General features: G+C 39.0%; 2 protein-coding genes and 1 long non-coding RNA gene across 8 annotated transcripts in view; 1 reads left to right on the top strand and 2 right to left on the bottom strand.

Annotated features, from left to right (window-relative positions):
• Positions 1 to 410: 410 nt before the first annotated feature.
• LOC5514290 (V-type proton ATPase 116 kDa subunit a 1) lies at positions 411 to 14443 on the bottom strand. 3 transcript variants are annotated; one of them, XM_032383908.2, is made up of 24 exons: positions 14241 to 14443; positions 14131 to 14151; positions 13894 to 13972; positions 13719 to 13816; positions 11029 to 11170; positions 10516 to 10618; positions 9299 to 9508; positions 8537 to 8630; positions 8331 to 8408; positions 8022 to 8156; positions 7608 to 7758; positions 6974 to 7113; positions 6299 to 6450; positions 6103 to 6199; positions 5454 to 5572; positions 5045 to 5090; positions 4507 to 4590; positions 3784 to 3870; positions 3572 to 3679; positions 3124 to 3237; positions 2814 to 2931; positions 2361 to 2462; positions 1695 to 1764; positions 411 to 1141 (listed from the first exon to the last, which is right to left on the bottom strand). In XM_032383908.2, the coding sequence occupies exons 1-24, from the start codon at positions 14334 to 14336 to the stop codon at positions 1048 to 1050; spliced, it is 2538 nt and encodes an 845-aa protein (XP_032239799.2). In that variant the 5' UTR covers positions 14337 to 14443; the 3' UTR covers positions 411 to 1047. The 3 variants fall into 3 exon arrangements, with proteins under 3 accessions (XP_032239799.2, XP_001634544.2, XP_032239801.2); XM_001634494.3 differs by having other exon boundaries at positions 10516 to 10625; positions 11042 to 11170; XM_032383910.2 differs by having other exon boundaries at positions 10516 to 10598; positions 11042 to 11170.
• A 401-nt stretch (positions 14444 to 14844) lies between these two features.
• LOC116619299 lies at positions 14845 to 15745 on the bottom strand. Its single transcript, XR_004296628.2, has 3 exons — positions 15614 to 15745; positions 15353 to 15421; positions 14845 to 15080 (listed from the first exon to the last, which is right to left on the bottom strand). It is a non-coding gene; the product is annotated as an uncharacterized LOC116619299 (long non-coding RNA).
• Positions 15746 to 15820: 75 nt separating this feature from the next.
• The window catches only part of LOC5514303 (spectrin beta chain, non-erythrocytic 1), a 29005-nt gene continuing 20554 nt past the window's right edge, over positions 15821 to 24271 (top strand). For 3 of the 4 annotated variants that reach the window (XM_032383958.2, XM_032383957.2, XM_048723356.1), the window contains exons 1-8: positions 15821 to 16078; positions 21081 to 21213; positions 22594 to 22745; positions 23045 to 23125; positions 23343 to 23435; positions 23543 to 23631; positions 23808 to 23888; positions 24063 to 24178. In XM_032383958.2, coding sequence (XP_032239849.2) covers positions 15959 to 16078; positions 21081 to 21213; positions 22594 to 22745; positions 23045 to 23125; positions 23343 to 23435; positions 23543 to 23631; positions 23808 to 23888; positions 24063 to 24178 — 865 coding nt within the window. In that variant the 5' untranslated portion in view covers positions 15821 to 15958. Of the gene's footprint in view, positions 16079 to 20516; positions 20695 to 21080; positions 21214 to 22593; positions 22746 to 23044; positions 23126 to 23342; positions 23436 to 23542; positions 23632 to 23807; positions 23889 to 24062; positions 24179 to 24271 lie in introns of those variants that run through there. The other variant, XM_032383959.2, reaches the window with a different exon arrangement.

Here is a 24271-nt window from a genome sequence, read left to right as displayed (position 1 = left end):
CGCTGCACATCAATCGCACGGTGAGGCAATTAGTTTAGTCTACCCGTGATTTTGACGAAAGAGCCGTGCAAACTGTACTTCATACTTTACGATTGAGTGAAGCCTACGGCATGGCGGTCAAGCTTCCGATCCCTACGAAGCTTCTACAGCGTTCCCTAGAAGTGTGATGCCTTAGCACTTAGGCGAACATTAGAAGGCCTCGAATAAAAATACTATTAACGCAATGAAAACTAATACAAGTGGTGGAACAATTTGATGGCGTAGTGAGAGTAAAACAAGTTTTTTATGTTTTGACTTGTAATATCTTCACCTGCTGTTTCAGGCATTCTAACCATTCATCGCTGATCCAATCTTTCGTTATTCTGAGAATATCAGCAAATATGAACAGTGTCTTAACATAAACCACTCACTCAACCGAAAAACATCATTTTATTGTTCACTTAAGTACAATCACGGATACAGGTTAAATTGCATGTCTAGAGCTTTCTTGAGAGGTGCTTTTACAACCCTCGTCTACTCCCCTTCGCTAGGCCATTATATAATAACCAAGCTTCTTTGAAATATCACGGACAGAAATGAAATCCGCGCCAATACTAATTTAAGTCTTTTTGTGGTTGTCTAATTTCGAGTCTATCAATTCTATACTTTGCTAAACCGAGACTGAACAGGCGAGTTTGTAGAGTAAAATACAAGGGCAAACCGAGGTTGAACAGGCGAGTTTGTAAAAATACAAGGGCGAAACGAGGTTGAACAGGCGAGTTTGTAGAGTAAAATACAAGGGCGAACCGAGGTTGAACAGGCGAGTTTGTAGAGTAAAATATAAGGGCGAACCGAGGTTGAACAGGCGAGTTTGTAGAGTAAAATATAAGGGCGAACCGAGGTTGAACAGGCGAGTTTGTAGAGTAAAATATAAGGGCGAACCGAGGTTGAACAGGCGAGTTTGTAGAGTAAAATACAATGGCGAAACGAGGTTGAACAGGCGAGTTTGTAGAGTAAAATACACGCCATTAAAGTTTCTCAATTGTTCCTGTGTGGGAGTTGGCCACCTTAATCGTCGATTTCACCCGACAGAATGAGCTCAAAGGAGAATGGCATGAACTTGTAGCCAGTTCCCTGGTAGAACTTGCTATTGAATTCCACCCTAGAGAAAATACACATTTTAGCATCACGTGACATCACGTGACATCGGGTGCAGGCACAACCCAGGTTTGTTGCCCGGAGGGGGGGGGGGGGGGGGGGGGATTGGCAGTCAAATGTATCGTAATTTTACGATCCTTCAGTATTTAAGGGAATGCTCAGAGCACCGGAAGTACGCACCTGGGGTGCTTGGCTCCGTAGATACCAAGGCTGTAGCTAGAGAACTTTGTTCAGGGGAGAAGCCTCAGATATTTTTTTTACTTGCTTCGGGGGCAGACGCTATTTTTTTTTACAAGCCTGGCAGAATTCCTGATCTTTTTAGGATGCACCTGCCCCCCCCCCCCTTGGCCCGGCTTCGAGGTGTTGGCAGAATAGTTTGAAATTAGCAATTTTTGTGTTCTGCCAAACTGATGGACGGCGGATCAGGGAGGAGGAGGAGGAAGAAGGGGGGATGCTACTATGCGCGCACTTTTATGTTCACTAGCTTTGCAGTTTTTATTGTTTAGCGCAAGTTGTAGCTTGCCGCTCAACCTTAGAAGCGCTCTCTGGTCGCTTACCAGTGAAGACGAAGCGCGTGCAGGAACGCAGACAAGCCCTCCATGATCAGCAGAATAGCGATCGTCAGGACTGAAATGGAAAAATAGTGAATAAGTACCTCACAAGTACCTACTTAGTACCACACTTAATGACACAGGCAACTTGATGCTCGCAGATGCTCGACACATTGAATTTGCCCCTCGGGTCTAGCTAAACTGTTTCCTAAATCAGCTTTACTTCAAAACAGCCGCTTTAACATCTAAGTTGTAGCCAAATTCGTTGTTGCACGACCTCGACCTTTGTCTCGTTTGGGAATGGTGCGTAGTCAATCAACCGTCTAAACAATCGATGGCTTGTTTTCACTGTAGGGTCATAAACAATTTGACTGCATACAGCAAGGGAATTGATTGGTCACGGTGGGATGATGGACTATGCGCTATTCCCAGACGAAAAATGGTTTTGAATTTTCGGCGGTCGCACAACATGAATTTAGCAAGATTTTTTTTAGGATATTATCCCTGCGACTGTGTTAAAAAAAATCATTAAAAAAAGAAAGAGAAAAATATATGTTGCTAAACTTGTGCAACAACCGTTATCTGTTGGTATAGGAGCATTGATAAATCATTTTAAAAACTTGACCATACTTGCTCCTGAACTTATGCAACAGGCTTTATCAGGCTGCCTACCTGCCCAGAGGCCAAAGCCCAAGAACGTGACGATGATCCCCATGGCTCCTTCCTTATTGAGCCCGAGATGAAGCACCATGCTCCACAGAACCTCGGACAACTCTGCAAACATAACACATGTGTACGTTTACACTCATTTCATAAGAACGTCCAGCCTCAGATTTAACCAAATGCTTACAACATTCTGAGAAAATTCCGAGGCTCGGAAGGCAGCAAAATATTGTTTTGCTAGTGGGATGCTTCTTAATTGCAGAATCTTATACTGTATATTGCGTTTATAATAACCATAGATATCTTTGTTAATGATCATGTGTGTAAAATTTCACAACACCCTAAGAACATTTTCAGCCTTTAAATGCTTAAAAAATATGGCCCAGCCTTAACTGAAATCTTAAATAAAAGAGTGGAGTCTGTTTGTATAACGTGTAACGCCATGTAAGTAAAGGCACTGACCTGCATGGGCGAGACTGAGTGCCCACAAACGAAGGTACGAGGCTGTGTTGGAAATACACCCAAGACAGTACTCGATAGTGTGGATAGCCTGGTGCACGAACGCTTCACCAAAGTCAAACTGAAAAAGCAACAACAAGTAGTTAGTATAGGTCTGCTCCTCTATTTGACATGTGGAGGAGTAAGGGTCTATGCATTTATTAATCTATTTGTTATCATCATATAACAGTTGTTGAATCCTCCCGAAGGCTCTTAGTGTATGCATGTACGGGCAGAATAAAAAAACGCTGGTCCTAATTTGTGTGGTTCCTACCTCTTCTTCCTCATGGTCATTCTCCTGGGGCTTGGCAAACTCCTCGCTGTGCGACACCTCTTGTGGTTGATGCTCCTCCTGGATGTGGGAAGGAGAGCTGAGGCGCTGGAATCCCTGACATGACAGATAAACATTCATGACACTGTGGCATGAGTGGGAAGGGTGAGAATGAATTGCCGCGTTTTCAGTCAGCAAAGGCATACGATGGCTTTCTGGAAAAGTCTTTCCCTTCCCTGGACGTTTACATACACTTAAAGAAAAACATTTTAAACCCTTCAAAAGGTTTCTTTCAAATAGGGTGTCCGTGAAATATCCAGCACATCCATGGGTACAACTCTAGCCCAGTTCATTCACACGTATGCCTCTAGCTTACTAGGCAATTCAGGGTTGGTAAGGGTTGTTTTGTAAGTCTCGTTTACTTGCCCAAGTGGATGGTTTCTAGACTCACCTCCAGCTTATGCTTCTTGTGCTGGTGTCGAAGGTAGAACGGCTTGACTAGCAACATCCATGGAACACAAAGGACAGCAATGACGACCAGAAGAGGTTGGATGACAGCCTATAACAACATGGACAACTCTCATGCAATGACAATAACATCAACGATAGGACGGGGCATAACTAGAAGTAGGGATTTTATAGTACGCAGTATAGTTTACATACCTGTCCTGAGAAGACTTGATCTTTGGGCTCTATATCCTTGGCAAATTGTAAGAACATGTTGATGGTTGCGATGAGCAGACTGGGTGGCTGCAAAAAATATATATCTTAATCCATTTGCAAGTAAAAGATAGTAGGCGTTTAAGGACCCAATACTGCATGGCTTTCCTAAACATCTAGTAAATCCTGTCTAGGGGGGGGAGGGTGAGGAACTTCAGTATAAACACTGAGGGGTTCAGAGCTCAAAATTTCATAAAACAAGAATAGAATCTTACGATTAAAAAATCCTTTATATACACTTGCACCCAATGAAAATACAAACTTTAAATAACACTGGACATTATCTGTACCCTTATTGTTTTAATGCAGGGTTCAATATAGTGGCCAGCTACCAGCGATAGCCGGCTGTTTTCTGGTGTTTGCCGGCACTTTTTTTCTGTATTCCCCTTTCATAATTTGGGGATGCAGGCTTTTTTTCGCCACCAAAATTAAAATCTTGCAGATTTAATTTAAAAAGTTATTTTGAACCCTGTAATGTTAGAGAAACCTGCAATCTATGGAAAATCCTGGCTGAAAACTGCATGTTAATTGGTAGAACAACACAGACAAACACCTTAATATACAATGACCACAACATAACATACCATAATGTTCTAAATAGAAGATTAAGTGGTCAGGGCAGTGGTTTTGAATGACAAGAACAATAGAGTGCATGCTCTAACTCACATTTGGTCTCTCAATGCTGATGAAGATCCACTTGTAGAAGATTAGAATGACGAGATATCCAAAGATGCATCCAAGAAACAGTACCTGGATCACAACAGTAAGCAATACGATGGAAATAGTTAGTCATTGGAACTACTGCTAATGTCCTTAACGAGTTTCTGACAAACTATGGCCATACTCATGAAAGTTACACACATTTCTGTAACATAAGATTTACATAAAAAAAAAATTATGGGTAACACCAACACAGTTCAACTCTTTCTAATACTGTAACACATGAGTAACACCAACACAGTTCAACTCTTTCTAATACTGTAACACATTAGTAACACCAACACAGTTTAACTCTTTGTAATACTATACACACATGGGTAACACCAACACAGTTCAACTCTTTGTAATACTAGATACACATGGATAACACCAACACAGTTCAACTTTTTTCTATACTAGGAACACATGGGTAACACCAAAACAGTTCAACTTTTTGCTATGCTAGACACATGGGTGACCCTAACGCCGATACTATAAGCAGTACCTGTGGTATAAACTCGCAGAATATATTTATTGGTTTCTTGAAATGCCTGGAAGTTTAAAGAAAAGAATTCGCCTTTTGTCAACATAAAGACATTAAAGATGAATAAAACTTACAAAAAGTGCTCATGCTCTGGTGTATAGCCAGTAGGGAGAGATGATATGAGGAGGAGGGAAGGGGGGAAATAACCGTCATGATTGTTTATTTTGATCATTTTTCTTTTTTTATTTTGCTATGACGTGACCCTACTGGTACATGTCTTGCCACGCCCTAATGCCACACCCCTTTTGCCCCTGTTGCTTCATCCTCTTGTCATACCCTTGCAATGCCTCTGTTGCCAATCATCCTTAACACAACCCTATTGCCATGCCCCCACTGCTTAGTGTCATAGCTGGACTGGGTTTTGATATACCTGTGGTTGAAAAAGCTGAGGCAGACGCCAAACATCATGTGGATGACACCCAACACGATGGACAGCTTCATCTTCAATGAGTTGGTGAAATTGAGTTTGTTCTTGGCTACTTGCCATATCTATAGAGAATAGTCATTATAACTTCAATTACAGTCATGGCAATTGTGGTAATAACAATTCAAGACAGCACTGTCATTGCCCTACTAAGTGCCATTATAAATTTCTCACTTCCCAAACAAGGCACTTATTCAGGAAGATGCATGGGTTCTTAAATGGAGAGGTACCTTTTTTAAAAACGTTTGTATCTCTCTAAATGAAAATAGCTTTTTGACAACCTGTAGGGATTACAAACCCTCCCAGAATCATAACAATACAGGCCTTCAATGATAACATGTTGTTCAGGTAGTACTGTTTATTTCAGTCATTGTTGCCTCTTTTCAAACGAACAGTCCCCTTCGGATCCCCTTCATCAGTGCTACAAGTTTATGGGAGGTGCCCATTTAGGAAAAGTGCTTATTCAAAGGGGGCGCTTATTCATTCCTATCTTATAAAGGAGCGTATATTCAAAGGGGGCACATTGGAGATGGGAGATGGTTATTTGGGCAATTATGGTGTACAAAGTTGATACACATGCTAGCTATCTACTTACTGGGTCCAGCCCAAAGTAGTAAGGGATTCCAGAGTAGCCGACTTTGGGGTCCAACATCAAAATTTTGTCCTTTGGATAAGATTTCATTGCTGCCGAACTAACAAATCAACCAGATACATATCCATAAGTATTTAACAATGAAAAAATACAATATGCATGCACATATGATTACATTAATTCCTTGAGTTTTGCTTACCTGTATTCACCAGTATTGTTTGGGAAGGCCCATCCAGTACCAAAAATATTCAATGATCGTGAGAAGATGTCATTGTATATCAGGCCAGTGTAGACAGCAAACAGACCCATGAGCAGAACAATGTAACGGCCATGAAAGATGGTCTCAAACATCTGAAACAGTTACACATGAAAATAAGTAAACAAAAGTTAAACAATAACATGAGCAATCAACAATTACACAATTTATTACAGCGTGAGTAGACAACAATTACAAAAGCATATAGTAAGTCATCAACAACTACGCAATAACACGAGCATGTGACAACAACTATTACAGATTTTATTACATAAGCATGAGTAAACAATAGTCAACTACAAATACTGTACCCCCCCACGATGGTACAAATTCTCTTGTTTTACAGTGAGAAACGCTGTTTTACAATTGTAAACACTGTTTTACATTGTTTTACAATGTGAAAAGCTGTACGTTTCTTGTATGTGTAGTCGACCGTGGGCAAGAAGCTCGATCACTCGTAAAAATATGAGTGATAAACAAGGTCTGGCGTTTCTCATTGGCTGAACTTTTCTTTTCAAAATGTTCATGGTGTTCAAGCCATATCTGATTGGTCAAAGTTGTTCAGAATGGCCCGTTTTCTGTCCTCACTGTAAATGACAGGATGTAGTCATACTGTACCTCCCCTCCACCCTTGAAGTTCTTCAACTTGTCTTCTTTAAGTACAAGGTAAAGAGCAAACATCGCCATGATAAAGCCATGGCCACAGTCTCCAAACATCACAGCAAAAAGGAAGGGAAAAGTGATGATGGTATACAGTGCTGAAACCAAAAAAACCATCGTAATTTTAGATAAATAATCATAAAGTATAAAATAGGGAGTTTAAGCAAGGTTGGCGTTGACAGAAAACAGGGAAATATCAAAACCAGTCACATTATAAAGATGTGTGTGCTGTCTTTTTTTGTACCAAACCATGACATGAGAATCCAAAGTTTATAAGCATTTGGAGGGCTGGAATATTTGCCCTGTCGGCCCATCTTTAAAAATAAGTTTCTAGCTTTTTCTCTTACTTTGGAAGTATAAACTTTCCTTTTATAGCAACTATGTATCTTAGCAATAAAAGCTATTAATCGGTCATGTCCCTAGCCATTGCAATTAAAGGTACTCTAAATCTCTGCAATATTGGCCATGGGTGGTACAGTAGTTGACACCATCTTAAGAAGTTCCAGTAGTTATTTCACCTTCCTGTCATTCAAGAACACTGAAAAAGTGGAAAAAGGTACTTTTTCAACATGTAGTGAGTATATGAACAGACCTGGATTAACCTCTTGGTAGTTCGCCACACCGTAGGCATCTACAATCGCTTGAAAGCCCTGCGTGAATTTATTGGTTCTATTGAAAGTGGGTGGTGCCTGCCTTGTCACCATGCGGTTGAGGATTGAAGGCACGCTGGCTCCTGAATGCTCCTAGTGACAACAAGGTGAAGGGTTAATTTAAAGTCAATTAAACGTGCATGAATAACAAGACAGTCTAATACTGTGTAAGGCTAGTATACAACCACATTGACTCATATTAGTGCACACATCAACATAACATTTTTTAAATGATTACAGCTGGATTTTTGTCGGCGTTCTCTCCTTCATTCCTCCACCACTATGCTCTGGTTCTCGTAAGATGTTTATTGATTGGTGATTGGCTACAAAACGTCTGGAAGAATAAATCACTGTACCGTTCCTCTGCGCAATGCTGCTTGGATCCTGTCCAGGTCAGCCACTGGACACCAGCACTCAGCAATCAGACACTTCTGTGTGACGTCAAGGTTAAACATGTTCATGGTGTGGTAGATGGCCTTGATCTTCTTCACCTGGGAAAATAATAATAGTGTTTAGATTATGTCCCAATATAAGAAACACACTCTTCAGGTTAGCACAGTCTCTTGTTGTGGCTTATACAAGAAACACACTTAACATAACCTGCCAAAAAAATACTTTTAAGCAATTTAAATTATTGCTGATTGCTATGGTGCAATGCTATATACCTTGATAAACCATTGGCTGATATTATTAGCAACTGTCCCCAAGAGCCTGTAGCGGTGATCCTTAGTCTGGCTAAGAACCTGAAATAAGTAAACAGCAGGAAAGATCAGAAAAAGGTCATGATAGTAATCAAACTGTTTTAGTAACTGATACACTATTTGCAATCTAACAGAGATTTCCATGAATAATGATAATCATTTTAACTAACGTTTTGCAAATCTTCAATTCTTGTCTCCACACCAATAGCTACTTCTCTTCTTTCTGCAGCCGTCTCAGGGCAAGGATACAAGCTGGCACGAAACCTAAATAACAAATAACAACAATAAGGAAACAAATAGGGACAAAACCTCAACAACAAACAACAACAATAAGGATACAAGCTGGCATGGAAGCTGAATAACAAATAACAACAATAAGGAAACAAGATGGGACAAAACCTGAACAACAAACAACAACAACAAGGATACAAGCTGGCACGGAACCTGTATAACAAATAGCAATAATAAGGTAACAAGACGGCACAAAACCTCAACAACAGACAACAACAAGACGGCAGTACCTGAACAACAAACAACAACAATAAGGATACAAGCTGGTATGGAACCTGAATAACAAATAACAACAATAAGAAAACAAGGGACAAAACCTCAACAACAAACAACAACAACAAGCTGGGACATTACCTAAACAAATAACATAAACAAGATGGCACATTACCTAAACAAATAACATAAACAAGATGGCACATTACCTAAACAAATAACATAAACAAGATAGCAAGAAACTGAACAACAACAAAATGCTGGTGGGGAACCTGAACAAATAACATGACAACAACAACATCATCATCATGGCAAGGAACATAAACAAATAACAACAACAACAAAAGATACATTCTTGCACAAAACCTGCAAAGCAAACAAGAATTTGTTTTGCAACAATACCAAATCAATCTCGATATATTTCTTACCCTTCACAGATTTTCTTCACCCTTGACTTGAGCTGGTCGCCTTGAAAGAAGATAATGAACACACACTTGTGGACCTGGTCACCAGTGCTGGGGTCCTCCAGAGCCTCCTCTATCTCTGCCTGCTTGAAGAACACATTACCACGACATGCACGCCACAGGAGGCGCTCAAAAGATGGCACCTTCTCACGGGAAATAACCCCAGACACAAAGCTAGAACAAATGAAGAGTTCATTTACTTATAGAATTTTCATACTGTATATTTTAATGAGTACTGAACCCCATGCACCGTTACACCTGCCAATGGACTAGTTAAATGGATAGTTAGTGAGTGAGTGGTTGGGTGAGTGAGTGGGTGGGTGAGTGGGTGAGTGAGTGATTGAGTGAGTGATTGAGTGGGTGGGTGGGTAAGTGAGTGAGTGAGCGAGCCAGTGGGTGGATGGGTGAGCGAGTGGGTGGGTGGGTGAGTGAGTGGGTGGGCGAGTAAGTGAGTGGGTGAGTGAGTGAGTGGGTGGGTGAGTGGGTGGGCAAGTGAGTGAGTGGGTGGGGGAGCTAGTGAGTGGGCAAGTGAGTGAGTGAGTGGGTGAGTGAGTGGGTGGGCGAGTGAGTGAGTGGGTGGGTGAGTGGGTGGGCGAGTGGGTGGGCGAGTGGGTGGGCGAGTGGGTGGGCGAGTGAGTGAGTGAGTGAGTGAGTGAGTGGGTGAGTGGGTGAGTGGGTGAGTGGGTGAGTGGGTGAGTGGGTGAGTGAGTGAGTGAGTGAGTGAGTGAGTGAGTGAGTGAGTGAGTGAGTGAGTGAGTGAGTGAGTGAGTGAGTGAGTGAGCGAGCGAGCGAGTGGGTGAGTGAACATTTATAATGTACTGTAACTATAGTCACTCATATGATATTTTTTTAACAGGGGAATAATTGCCCTTGTTCTCAACAGGGACAGGGACTGGGGAAGGAGGCCTGGAGGCAGAGAGTTTTTTTACCACTTTTGATACAAAAAAATTGCCAAAGAATACATACAAGGAAGCTCCATTTTATTCTATTTTTATTCTGACACTTTTAGCCTTTTAAACCATAAAGCTACAAAAATTATATAGGCAAGTATGATATGAAAATAAAATTCAACAGCAGCGGACATAAGCATGATTGGTTTTGTTTTGTAGCAATATTACAACTTTGAATAACACTTCTGCTAGATCCTTTCAACTGGCTTTCAGAATCATTTGTGTCCTTACCCTAGTTGGGTAGCAGCAGATGCTGCTGATGGCTCCTCCCCCAGAAGCTGAACTGTGTCATCGGTACGGCCAGGTTCTTGGATCTGTTGTTGGTGTACATGTTGTTCGGCCTGGTTAAAGATTGTTCACGAATGCATACATGTTTATCAACATTTTACAGGATTAACAGAGGGTTATGGAAAAGTATCACTCTTTTAACAAGATTCGAACAAGAATTACAATACAAACATTCAAGTCAATGAGGGATTATCTCTTCAGGGATTAAAAATTACGTTATACATTTTAAATGATAAAAGTGAATTACTGCAAAGACTAGAATTGCTGTTTACAGTGCGAATGGTTACAAGGGTGTAATGCACATAAACAAAAAACATCTGAATAATACTAACAGTCTTCTTTTTCCACTTTTTGGCTAATTTCCTTATACTACTATAAGTTTACTTAAGGCAAGCAAAACAAGACACTACAGAGAAAAACAAAGCAAAATGACCAAACAGTTGTTACAGTAGATATTGATTGTGCAGACCTCTTCAAAGAATGTTTGAGTTTTCTTGAGGATGTGCTTGAGTTCCGTCAGCTCCAGATAGCTCCTCATCAGTGCCTCATAGTTGCTGTTACTATCCTTCATCTCATTTTCAAGTTGCTCAAACTGAGCCTACAAATCAGGAGCAATACAGATGTAAGTAAATGCAACTTACAGAGCATGAGGTAAATTCCAAATTCTCAAATAGTGATTGTCTTCATCTCAATCTCAAGTTGCTCAAAGTGCGCAAAAAATCAATACAAAGGAACACTGTACAAGTAAAATGTTGCAATTTAAATAGCATGAGGTAAAGCAATTAACCCATTGACCCCTGAACCGGCCTGTACCGGCCGTCGGAAGAACCTGCTTTTTTCCCTGAACAGGCCGTTTTTAGCATGCGCGAGATAAACCTCTCTAGCTCCCCTCCCCTCCGAGTAAAGCTTTTGCAAATTCAGCTGTAGCATGACAAAGAATTGACCAATCAAATGAGCTCTTTTGCGCATCTCCTAGCACGGAACAATAGAAAAATGCCTTGTAGTGAAATCACTTGTCTCGCGCGACCGCCATGTTGAATTCTTAGAGACCCAGTAGCGCTTGAAAATTGCAATATTTTCATTATTTTCTAGCTTTCAAGGCTTGGTAAAGAAATATAATTAGAAAACTTGACACGATAGTTCCAGAGAGGATAATTACAGCCTATGAGAGGATCGTTTTAATGAAAAATGATGGGAAATAGTGCATTTTTGTGATAAGACCTGTATCATGATATTTATTTTGGCTAAATCAGGCCGGGGTGAATTCAATAATTAGACCACGTGTGGTTGCTCTCATTTCAAAATATTCATTTCATGAGGTCAAAATGGTACAAAAATAACCTTTACTGGATCACACAACATCTGCAAGGCAACAAGGCTGTCACAAAGGGTTTTTTTAGATGGATTAACCCGAATATTTTGCATGTTCTATTTTTGCTCTGTTTGAGAACGATAGATTTGACTAACAAAAATTTGAATCAATTCTATATTCCTCCGTTCTTGGTAAATAAAATTAAGGAAAATCAATAAGTAATCAATACTTTCAATTGAAAATGTTGTGAACTAATTGTGAGTTTAGGAAATCCACAGAGAGCACTAAGATTGTGTTCTCTAAACATGAAACATCAATAGAAAGTTCAACAGTCGCTGTGTCCAGAACACGCACTTTGAAATCGTAAAACTGGTTCAGGAATACTGTGAGTACATTTATTTAAAATATTGTATTGATTTATGTATTTATTAAAAAATATAATTTTGTCATAAGTTGTGTTTTGTTTCTTCGCGTTCACTAAATTGATAAAATTTCAATAAACTTGTTAAATAATCGTCTAGTTTTTATATTTTCCTAGTTCTTTACAGATTAATTTTTACACCAACGGATTCCTCATCTTTTTCTGAATAAGATGCACTATTTGCTTTTATGTAATATTGTCTCGCAATTTACTGCGCATATGTGTTTGTTTTCTTCTCGAGCGAATTTGCAAAACTCATGAAAACTCCCAGGGAGAGGGCGAATCGCGCGCTATTATACCAGGAGCGAATGGGTTAAATAAATCTTGAATTGTAATTGTTTGAAAAAATGTCAAACAACACTTCCCACATCCACAGGGAATTCTGAAGGGATAAAACTAGAACTTTGATTAATCTTTCTGGATACCAAACTTGAAACTGGATTTTAGATACCAAGATGGTAATATGATTTAAGGTTGGGAAATTTTAAGGCATGAGGTTGAAGGATCTACTTATGAGTGAATGATGAAAATATTTAAAGGGACTCTGAAACTCTTGCTGTTTTCATGAGTCTAGGCTTGTGGAGATCACTTTAAAAATTTCAGTTTCAACAATAGAAATATGTATTGTATGTGTAGCGCCACCCCCCCCCCCCTCCCTAGACTTGCCCCTAGTCACCCTCTTTGATTTTCCTTAATAGAAAAGAGCGATGTAATGGGTATTTTCCTCAGTAATCAGTAAAAAAATCAGGCATATGGAAAGGACACCTTTGCATGATTTGGATTTTAATTTGCATATTTTTGCTGCGAAAAATAATAAACAATATATGTGCAAGCTTGTTAAAATGATGCTACTTTTAGCAAGCGCATGAAAATAACGAAACCTAAACGCTTTTGTTTAAAAATCTGCATATTTTTGCCACGAAAAATAATAAACAATATATGAGCAGGCTTATTTAAAATGATGCTATTCTTTAGTGCGCACATGAAAATAACAAAACCTTAAAATGATTTTGGTTCAAAATCTTTCCAATCCCTATTTCTTTCCTTTCCAGTCAAGATGGAAAATGTAGTTTTCTTTGCACTAGTGATATGTTAATCCAAATTTGATAGCTTGTTAAATAGAATTCATGTGAGAAGAGAATGAAAGGGCTGCAGGAAACAAGATTTCCGAAAGAACCAAAACAGCGACCATGACATTCACTATGACGTTGATCTCTACGATGCCCCAAATGGATGTTTATGAGACAAACCACAGACCTAAATTTAGGTTAGTAAAATTGGGGAGAGTGATCTTGTAAGTCAGTTGTACAGCAAAAGTCAATTTCTAAAAAGCTGACCACCCCTCCCCCCTACCCCACCACCAGCATTCAACCCATTTAGCTCTATCAATTGAACTATTGTTGTGAGTTTTACCTCCAAGTCGATCATTTCCCGAGGGTGAGGGGCTTCAGAGCTCTCTCCTGTATCCACCATAGCGATTTCTGCTTTCTCGATTTCCTTTTGCAGAAAACCTATAAATGAATAAAACACGGAAGGTTGGTGAGAATTGAATGATCTAATCCAAAGAGACACTGAAATTTTTACTTACGAAGTTTTCTTTCCATCTCTTCGCATCTTCGCACTTCGTTAACAAACTTTCGTTGGAAAGCATTTACATCAGGGTTCAACTATAAAAAAACACGGGTGATATGTCTTTGATAAAGTATATAAGTTATACGTCAATTCGAAAGAACGACAAATTCCCACTTTGTCACATAATTCACCACAGCAAAAAGGAAAAAAACACAGAAATGAAAGTAAAAATTAGGTAAACATAAATACTTACATCTCTGAACTGGACCAATCCCTAAAATTAATCGAGAAGACATTAGTGATAGGGGAACAGGCAAAGGAATTAGAAAAGCAAAAAATGGCGGCCATGATAAGTAAACTTACCAACTCCCCTAGCTCGCTTACACAAGCGTACGCTGCCTCAGATTGTAGAAAAATCTGGGCTAAGGTCATCTCTTCCGATCTGAACAGGCTACTCATTATGGAGCCGGTTTAGAAGCAATGAATCTCTAAAAAAAGCTATATATTTGGTTCAGAGGTTTCGCACTCTCGATCGCCACCACCACCTCTTGTCACGTGACAAGTCTGATGCTGATATTACGTCACGTCATTCGATTTTTGCCACAGGTAGTCCACATAAGATCTGACGCTTGAGTTGGGGGGGGGGGGGGGGGGGGAGCTTATCCGGAGATCAGAGCCTGTTACATGTCTACTCACTGAAAGAAAAGGGATGCGTGTGTAAGAAGAAAATTCTTTTTTTTTTTGAGAAACAATGCAAATAGGGGGAGGGGACAGGGTCTGCCGGTCAGGTTAAATAATGTGAGCTGTAACCCAACGTTAGGCAGGATCGCGAAGTCGTTTGGACGATTCCCAAAATAGAGGCACTGAGTTGTTATCTTGACGAACACTTATTTTGCGAGCATTGCACCAGCATAATAATACTGACAGCAAAAGGTGTCATGTTAATAAAAACATCCGCAGACAAATATTTACATCACATATTTTATTGATTATGATGACTTTGGTCAGCACCAGAGTTGCAGCAACCATGCTTTAAACGGAGCAGGAAATTACGCCCCTGTACAATAACATTATATAGGGGAAATATAAGATACAGAAAAGAGCGGCGGCCAAGGAACTTAAACGCGGGTCCAGTATCCCTGTGGTCTTCCTGTTTACACCAGTCTGTCTTGAGGGCTACGGTCTCTTCCCACGAACGTCTATCTGCAAACCAAGAGCATGGTTAATAGATAGCGCGAGGAGTATAAAAGTGAGCGAGAGTTGTGTGATCAGTGGTGACTGGTGCGTGATGGTGATCGCAAGGAGGGTGAACAAGGCAATGGAAGGTAGTAGGGTGGGGGGGGGGAGGGGGGCGATTATGTGTCATAAAATTACCGAGGGGTGGGGTGGATGTAGATAGTCGCGAGCATGACTTTCTATCACGAGAAATAAGTCCTGGTAAAAATCACAGCCGAACGCGGGGAGACGTTTATCACCTGAAATTCAACCCGGAGCTCCGCACAGCACCTTGGAGCAAGTTGTGCGTTTAACCTCACTGCAGTCCACTGAAATATAATAGAAGCGAGATAGCGGAGAGCGAGGGAAAGCACTTAATTCATTCACTGACGCATTCGATTGCTCCAATCGAAATTTTCTTAGCTGAATGATGAAAGAATGATAAATCGTGATCAGTTTTTAATGCGTATTTTTCGTCACGAAAACACAATAGATAATACAAATAGCTAGTAAATAATCACCAGTAATAGACGACTTTCACCCGGTTCTCACACAATTGCCAGCATTGAAATTGTCTGCTTTGTATAGCTTTGACGAGGCAACGCTAAAGATTGGAATATTCATTCAGTTTTCCCGATCAAGGTGTGTTTACCTTCCGAAGCTCATGTCTCGGGTGTTCTGATTGGCTGGCTAGCTATAAACACCCTTCCCTGCATTCAATTCTCCGTCGTATTGGATATCTGAGTCGTGCCCAGTTTTGGGCGTCTCACCGATTGTCTGATAACATAGCTGCCTTCGAACTCGCCGTAAAACTCGGCGCTAAAATACACCGAATCTCGTAAGAACTAGGACAGCGGGCGAGAAGAATGGCAGTGGAGGTAAAACACCCGCTCGATAGCCCCGCCACGGATCTGCTGGAAGTGAGTCGCCATCGTTTGGAAGGTTTGCCTACCCATATGGAAGAGCGTGATGCGGACGTTATGAGGGTGAGTGTAGACCGAGTTTAGCCATCAAACGCAATGGCGATCGTCAAGCCTGACCCACGATGGTTTCAATGAGCATTTACCTCACTAGCTAGGTCAATAGCGCGAGCTTATTCGCTGCTTTGAAGCGCTTATGTCTTGTATGAGTTCGATGGCGAACCATTAGCGCACAACGGCGAGTTCGCCTCTCGAGAAATAGGTGCACGAATTGCGTTCGATTCCTATACGCCCTCGAATAACACCAGTTCATATACTATAACAGCTTTCTAAAGACTCGTAGAACCCACTAGAGACGGAGTTGTCTTTAGAAATCGAGATATGAACACAAAACGATCTCAGATCAATTGAAAACAGCTCTTAGACCTGACTAGTCACTGGTCGTCGATTACCCATACAAATTAGTCGTACAGTGAAACTTGAAAGGTTTTGCAATCGAACACGACGAGCTGCTATATAAGCGGTGGCTAGCCTTATGAGAGTTTCGTGCGGTTGTCTGTTATATGGTTTAGATAGATTTTTTTTCGCTCAGCCCCATGCGTCCACGTTAATACGAGGCCCTCCCGGTGATGTTCCCATGGCCGATTGTTATGCACGATTCTTTATCTCGTTATACTACGTTGCGATCCAAGACTCGATGCGTGCGCGGTTTGCTGTAAATCTACGGCAATAGACCATAGCAATGATATACCATACACCCGATAAGAAGCTCCTTTGCTGCTTGTTCAAGACGCGTGATGCTAACGCACATTGTGACAATGGAGGCGACGAATCCCACCAGTCGAAGCCACTTCGCTTGCAAATTTTCAAAGATTGCGAACGTGCTGTTCTTCCCAATCAAAGAATATTGACTCGTACAGTATCGGGTTTGGGTTGTTTTGTTGCGTGTTAGGACATTCTGAGCCGATTCGTTACCTATCGTGTGTCACTGTCATCCTTGAAAACGTGAACCTTCCAGAAAACCATTGACTTGCGAAATGTTAAATCAAACAATACTCGTCGGAACATGCTCGATTCTGCATCTCCACGCTACCAGATAGCTCTTCTAGTGCTAAACAAGATCTTTTTTACACCAGGATATTTCTACTTGTGTACTCGAAAGAAACTTAGTGTACTGCAGTCAAATGGCTTCCATGTGGCACTTTAATGGTTTATCCATAACGATGGTTTATTAAGCAGTTAAATGGCTTTTGGTAAATACCACGCCAATGTAGAGGTTGCAGCTTCCCACAAGGGTTAACTTCGATTCATATGAATTCCTTTACATTCATACATTTACGAAAAAGCATATTCACACATTTTGTTTGCGTGAGTCACGCATGTTTGTGCAAGATGAAGACAAGTTAGACTCACAAATAACTGCCGTTCAAGTTTTTGAACTTATATGAAAGCCGAAAGGCTCGATTAGAGATTTTATCGACTGATTCTGTAAGCCAGTCTGCAGGTTGAATAATCAGTTAACTTATTAAACTTTGATGCAAAGACATCTGAAGCAATCTTTGCAAAAATGGCATATCATATACGTACTTTTACACAAAGACAAACTCTACTATACTCAGATAATGCATTTGGGTTATTTGATTCTTTAACGTGACATAATGGTTGCATCCCAAGAAAATTACTATCATGCTGATAATAAAAATAATTGGCAAGCATAATATTTAATGTTAAAATTATTGAGGTAAAAAAATTCTCTAAAGTTACTGTTGAAATTGTATTTCTATCAGCTCTTTAGCGTCATTATTTTTCAATATCCAAGTTGGTATTTTTGTGAGATATGCATAAGAACCCAAACATTACACCACACAAATAACAGCATGAAACCAGAAAGAAAAGTGCCCAAGTTATATAAACAGTTGAAATGATTCCTATTAATTTATGTTTTAAATATGGGTCATTTTTACAGCAATATGAAAAGCTTGTTATTGTTACTTCCATTTATATATATATATATATATATATATACTTGATTTTAAATGGCAATAATGTTATTTTTAAAACCGCATTATCACTTATTATACTATAGTTCCCTTTTTTCTTCTATAATCCTCACACATATAAAAAAATATATATATAAGGGGTTTCAATTAGACCCCAATGGCAGGTGGAACTGCTAGTTGATTTAAATTATATTTGAACTAATAAAATTAAATAAGTCCCACCCCCTACTTATCAATCTTCACCGCTTACTCTGATACTTAATGAAACCCCTGCATACAATAAGGGATTCGAAATATCTTGGGTGGATGTCCCATGTTATAAGGGCTGTAGTGGTGAGAACAATAAGGAAGACATGCATATACCATTTTTATAGTAAAAGTAACCAAAAAATAACCAAACAATTTCAATTCAATCTTCTATAATACACCATTGTATGATCTTTGATTTAAATGCCAAACACACACAAAATTCCACACAGAAAAGTGCTTTCGAGTTTACTAATATAGTAGTGATTCCAATACATGCAAACTATAGCTTTTGATTTGTTTTACTGTGAGTGGCGCACATTTAAGTGATAGAAAGCCAGTCAATGTTTAGTTATGTTCTGGACTCTGATTTATCTGTCTGATTAAAAGGAAGAGTAGAAAAAGGTTTACTTGAACATGAGGATTTTTTTTCTGGACATGCAAAAAAGGGACAGTAGAAAGTCTAGACATTCCCTTGATGATAGTTGACAAAGGACACCAGCATAAATAGGTTATTTACAATAACAATCCTTTGCTGATTTATAAACTTATTTACAGTGATGTGATATACATATTCTCTTAGTTTTGTGGAGAAGGTGGTGATTGACTTGGCTTCTTTGATTTCTAGTGGCAATGCAATCCACCTTTTAGCTGCTACAAACTTAAAGCTGTTTTTTGCTAATGTAGTCTGAGCCTTGATTCTTTAATCAATAATTCATGAATAAAGAGCTGCTATTATAAAAAAAGTTCAGTTATTTGATTGAGGGTTGCTTGCAGGCAAAATAATTATTGTAGCATCATTTCATATAATATTTCACATAAACCTGCCCAGAATGCATTATACTTGACAGCCGAGTGTAACATTGGGTTAGGGTTTCCTTTAGTAAGGGAAAATTGATCACAATAAAATGACCCAAAGAGAGTACTTGAACGCAAACACAATGGCACCAAATATCTTGTAAAGCTAAGTGAATCTTAAATATATAAACACCAAGATAGTTTTATAATAAAAGTATGTACCCATTTGTTGAAGATGTTCCCACAATAATTTAACCCTTTCTACTTGAAGATTACCTTTTATGAGGAGTTATGATATTTGAAAGCACTGGATATTTTTGTGCCTGCTTTTATGTTCTTGGCTGGGGCAGACTGTCATATAAATATAGCTTATAGGCCATATTGATATAGATGTTATATAAATGTAGTCTTTTGACCCATGCCTGCAGCTCTTTAAAATAAAGTGCTTTGCACTCTATGATGTTGCCAATTAGCTGTTTCTATAGCCTTTAAAAAAAAGGACATGGTTGCTCAAAAGCTAGCAGGTTTGCTTTTTCTTGGCAATTAAAAATTGTCACACATTAAACATTGCTAGTGTAGATGCCAACGAATACTGTTGTCAACTTAACAAATTTCCCATAGTTTTCCGTGGTATGTACTCTAATTTACCATAGCTAACAACCAATCAGAAAGCGAGATTACACGCAAGTGTTGTAGAATAAAAATTGTCAACTAAAAATTGGTATCGTAGATGGTTGGCATGCATCCAGCCAAAAAGTAGGAAAGCATGGAGAGAACATTTTGTTCTAGCCTCTGAAGCAGGCATTTCTGTGAAGTTTTGAGAAACGCTTGCTTCGCAGGCAAATTTTGTTATTAGAATGTTTCGAAAAATTTGCTGGCAAACAAATTATAGTTATTAAAGGTTTAAGGTTGCATTTATGGATACTGCATGATAGGGAATCGGGTTCAATCATCTGCATTCAAATAGTGGATAACAACAACAACAAAAAAACAGCATATATAATAACAACATGGTTGTAGTTTAACAAATAACTGCCATTATTAGGTTATCGACAATTGTTTGAATAGTGAATCAAAACAATGTTAAAGAAAAGTCTTACATTTCATAGGGAGGTATTTATTTTAATGATTTCGATGTGGAGTTTGTTTTCCTTTCACTCTAGCTATCAAAATAAAGAAGTCATTTGGGATCTAAGTAAATAATACAGCCCCCTTTTACATCACAACCACTAATAGCAGTACCTTATACCGTGGGCTAGTTGTGGAATTCCGTAAGAGCTTTTTCTTTGCCTTGTATTTCAATTCCCAAAACAAAATGCCTGCACTTGTTTTTGATTTATGCATGGCGGGAGAAATGAGATATTTCTATTGAACTCTGTGATTGGTTAATCGATTTAAGACGAGCTCTCTCATTGGCTTAATTCCCAGGCGGGTGCGACTCTGGTCTGGGTTTGTTCGCGCATGGAAGCGGTTTTCAAAAGACCGAAGGAATCGTTGAATATTTCCACTGTTTTGTTCTCGGATTTGCTGCTGGATTTCCGTATATTTTTACTTGCTTTGGCCTGATCAGAAGGCTTCAAGCAAGTGCAAGTAACTATAGCTTCGCTATAGAGGCCAGAAGCCTAGCGAAATACTGGGGTATTTATTCTTTCATGAGCTTGTTTATTACGATCACTCACAGTCGACCACTCTCAAACTTTGAACATGAAACTTTCTAGCAATCATCAGGTTTTTTTTAATTTTCACAGCGATCGCAAATAGCTTGCTTCTCCTATAGCTTTCCCGGTGATGTCTACAAGCCACGGCTGTTTGTTTTTGTGTAGAGTGAAGTCACAGCCGATATATCAGTTTGACAACTGCTTTTCTTCTCTCAAAATGTACTCTCTTTTACTTATTCTTATTTGATCTCTTTGCGTGTGGCTTTGGCTGTTGTTTGTCGTTACTAATTTGCACAAAACCTCTCAAGTAACATGTCCTCGAAAAAGTGAATACCTATTTTGTACACCGTTGTCGTTATTCCACAGGCATTCATTGATTCTATGGGTACAATGGGAGAAGTAGAAATAGCGACGGAATTTAACCGGGAAAGCGAGGAATGGATGGAACAACAAAGCGCTGCTCGACTCTTCGAAAGGTCACGAATCAAAGTCCTTGCAGGTACATAATTCAAGCTATTTTATCCTCGTTTCTAGTACAAATAGCGCTCCGAGTGTCTGCAGTATGATCGCTTGAAATATTAATGTCAATTTAACATAAAACAGCTTAGCAATAAACAGAACTCTTCTGACAGAATTTTACTAAAATGCAGCCACAATTTGCCTCTCCAAAAATCTCTTACTTAAAATGCTGTGAAGCTTTAAAAAAACCAGGTCTTCTATTCTTACTAATATTGTTCATGTGTAGTGTAGGCCTCACACAGAAAGTCAGACACCCGGCGATTTTTAAGAAATTTGACTCGCTTTTTTTCTCGATAAGTGCGGATGATATTAAAGTTATTATACCGATATAAACACTGCCACTTTAATATTCAAACTAACTAACTAAACGTGACTTTATTCGGAATTTTAATGATTATATTTCTTCGAATGACTCCTATCTTCATAGACATTATTAAGGAGTTTTGATTTTGTTGCTATAGAGTATAGAATTTAAAATCATTGAGATTTAAGTCAAGGGTGCGGTTGACTAATTATTTTTGTTTTGAATATAATACTTACTTAACTTTCCAGAGTATTTATAGTTATTGTTGTCCTTTTTTATGTAGATGTTTTTGTGTATGTATTGAGGCCATTTTACAATTTAGTTGTTGGCCTTGTTTTGAAAGTGCTTTGACAAACCAGCTCATACATATTAGCATAGATGATTACCTGGAGATAAATCATTCTGTCTAGTAAGATAAGATTTATTGCCTTTTTAGCTAAAACACTCCAAATATCTTCAGTTTTCCAAAATATTTGCTTTTGTGTGTGTTTTGATAATAAGCAAAGCAGTATTAACGTTTTCCTAAACAAATATTGTTAACATTTTGTGCAAGAAAAGTAATATAATCATATTTTGCAATTTTTATATTATAATGAAGGCTTAAATGGTTCTATAATTTTTTTCAGTTGCTTTGGCCAAAAAGTGGACAGTACTAAGTGTCACTGCAGGCTGTACCCAGAATTTTTCTTTGGGGGGGGGGCGAAATCCAAAAAAGTGGACCTAATTTTTCTGGGGGGGGGCCTTTGCAGTATCTCCAAGGGACGTTTATTGTCAGATTTGGCAAAAAAAAAAGTCTGATGGATTGATGACATACTAGAGTGATCTTTCTTATGCTTTATAGTGTGTCTGCAATAGCACGTCTATTTGTAATAGAACTTAAAATTTGAAATGGTCTTTCGGCCATTGTGTGTGTGTGGGGGGGGGTGCGTTCGCAGCCCCTGCTCCCCCCCTGGGTACAGGCCTGCACTGTGTCATGTCAATTAAATGTTTTTTGTTCAAGTATGGTAAATTGAATAAATGATACAATTCAACTCATTGCATTTGTTGAATTCCCAGATGAAAGAGAAAGAGTTCAAAAGAAAACATTCACAAAATGGATCAACTCGCATCTACAAAGAGTTGGAGCAAGAGTCAACGAACTTTACCACGACCTTCAAGATGGAAGGAAACTCATTCTCTTGTTAGAAGTGTTATCCGGAGAGAAACTGGTATGTTTGAGATCTTCCACTGTATTGTCATTTCACCCAACCATGAACTAAGTGTTTACAACAGTTCAGCATTGGGTCTAGAAATGTATAGAAACTAAAACCCATCAATTTTCCCTCTGTGTTATTCTTTAAAAGGTTACCCAATAAATATCTGCTGAGCTTTCCCTGATTGTGACATACAGGGTTAACTATCCATTTACTTTAGCCACTAGAACCCAGGCCAAGAGTTAGCCAGAACATGCTGTGTAAGCTGTAGTTTGCCTAGGACATTGTGGTACTGACAATGTTATTTTTTTCAGCCCAAACCCTCCAAGGGGCGGATGCGAATCCACAATCTAGAAAATGTTGAAAAAAGTTTAGTTTTCTTGAAAAAACAAAGGGTAAGTTCATTGTCATAATAGCACTGCTTTTAATCATATTGTTCAGCTTTACAGTAGCTGAAACCAGCGTTCTCATTTGGAAAGTTCATTGTCTCATTTATTAACTAAACCTTCATTGATGAATATTATTGTTTTTCCTAACTTATGAATATTATCGTTTTTTTCTAACTTGATAAATATTATTGTTTTTCCTAACTGATGAATATTTGTATTTCAGGTGCATCTAGAGAATGTTGGTGCTCATGATATTGTTGACGGCAATCAGAAAATCACTTTGGGTTTGATCTGGACAATCATTCTTAGATTCCAGGTATTTTATACAGATACAGATGCTATTGTTTTAATGGATTGCCTATTAAGTACAGGAACAATATGGTGGAAGTTACATAGAATCACAAAGTCTTTAATGTATTTTAGATCCAAGATATCACAATTGAAGGAGAAACAACAGAGAAGAGATCTGCCAAAGATGCTTTACTTTTGTGGTGCCAGTCTAAGACTGTTGGGTATGTACAGTAATCATGTTGTGGTCACCTTTTTCTCAAAAAATAAATAAATAAATAATGACACATACTAGTAGGCACTATTTAAGCAAAGTCTTATCGCCACACAATTGATGTTTTGCACTTCCCCTTCCCATCACAAAATTTACTTAGTACCTAAAGCTTGTGTATTTTTTCAGATATCGCAGTGTTACAATCACTAACTTCACAACAAGTTGGAGAGATGGCCTGGCTTTCAATGCCATCATTCACCGGCATAGGTAAGCTTCAATAAATTTTCCTGTAAATTGAGAGGATAATTTTTCATTCAGTTCTCCTGCTATCTAAGGTCTTAATATTGACTACTTTTAACTAAATGATACCATGAAAGGTGTTGTTTTAAACTTTTCCTCGTGGATTTATGCTTATTCATTATTTTGCATTTCTCTATATAGACCTGACCTTATTGAGTTTGAGAAGCTGACAAAGGCAGATGCAGAGCAGAACCTAGAGCAGGCATTTGAAGTTGCAGAGACCCAACTTGGCATAACACCACTGCTAGACGCAGAAGGTTTGTCTATGAACATCTCTACTCATAGTGGGTGAATCCTGCTGTTTAGTGTTGCCACAGCTTAACAGGGATATCAATATCCCACCTCATTTA

Source organism: Nematostella vectensis, chromosome 2 (genome assembly GCF_932526225.1).
Source record: "Nematostella vectensis chromosome 2, jaNemVect1.1, whole genome shotgun sequence".
NCBI lineage: Eukaryota > Metazoa > Cnidaria > Anthozoa > Actiniaria > Edwardsiidae > Nematostella > Nematostella vectensis.
Note: the sequence above shows the minus strand (reverse complement) of the source record. Positions and strands in the feature narration are given on the sequence as shown.

What these genes read in the sequence shown, in the direction of transcription:
- LOC5514290 (XM_032383908.2), bottom strand. Translation starts at nt 14,336, where the DNA reads ATGAGTAGCCTGTTCAGATCGGAAGAGATGACCTTAGCCCAGATTTTT. An exon ending in TCAGCCAATGGTTTATCAAG is followed by an intron (nt 8,157 to 8,330) that starts GTATATAGCATT and finishes TTATTTTCCCAG; the next exon opens with GTGAAGAAGATCAAGGCCAT. An exon ending in AACAATACTGGTGAATACAG is followed by an intron (nt 6,200 to 6,298) that starts GTAAGCAAAACT and finishes TTGATTTGTTAG; the next exon opens with TTCGGCAGCAATGAAATCTT.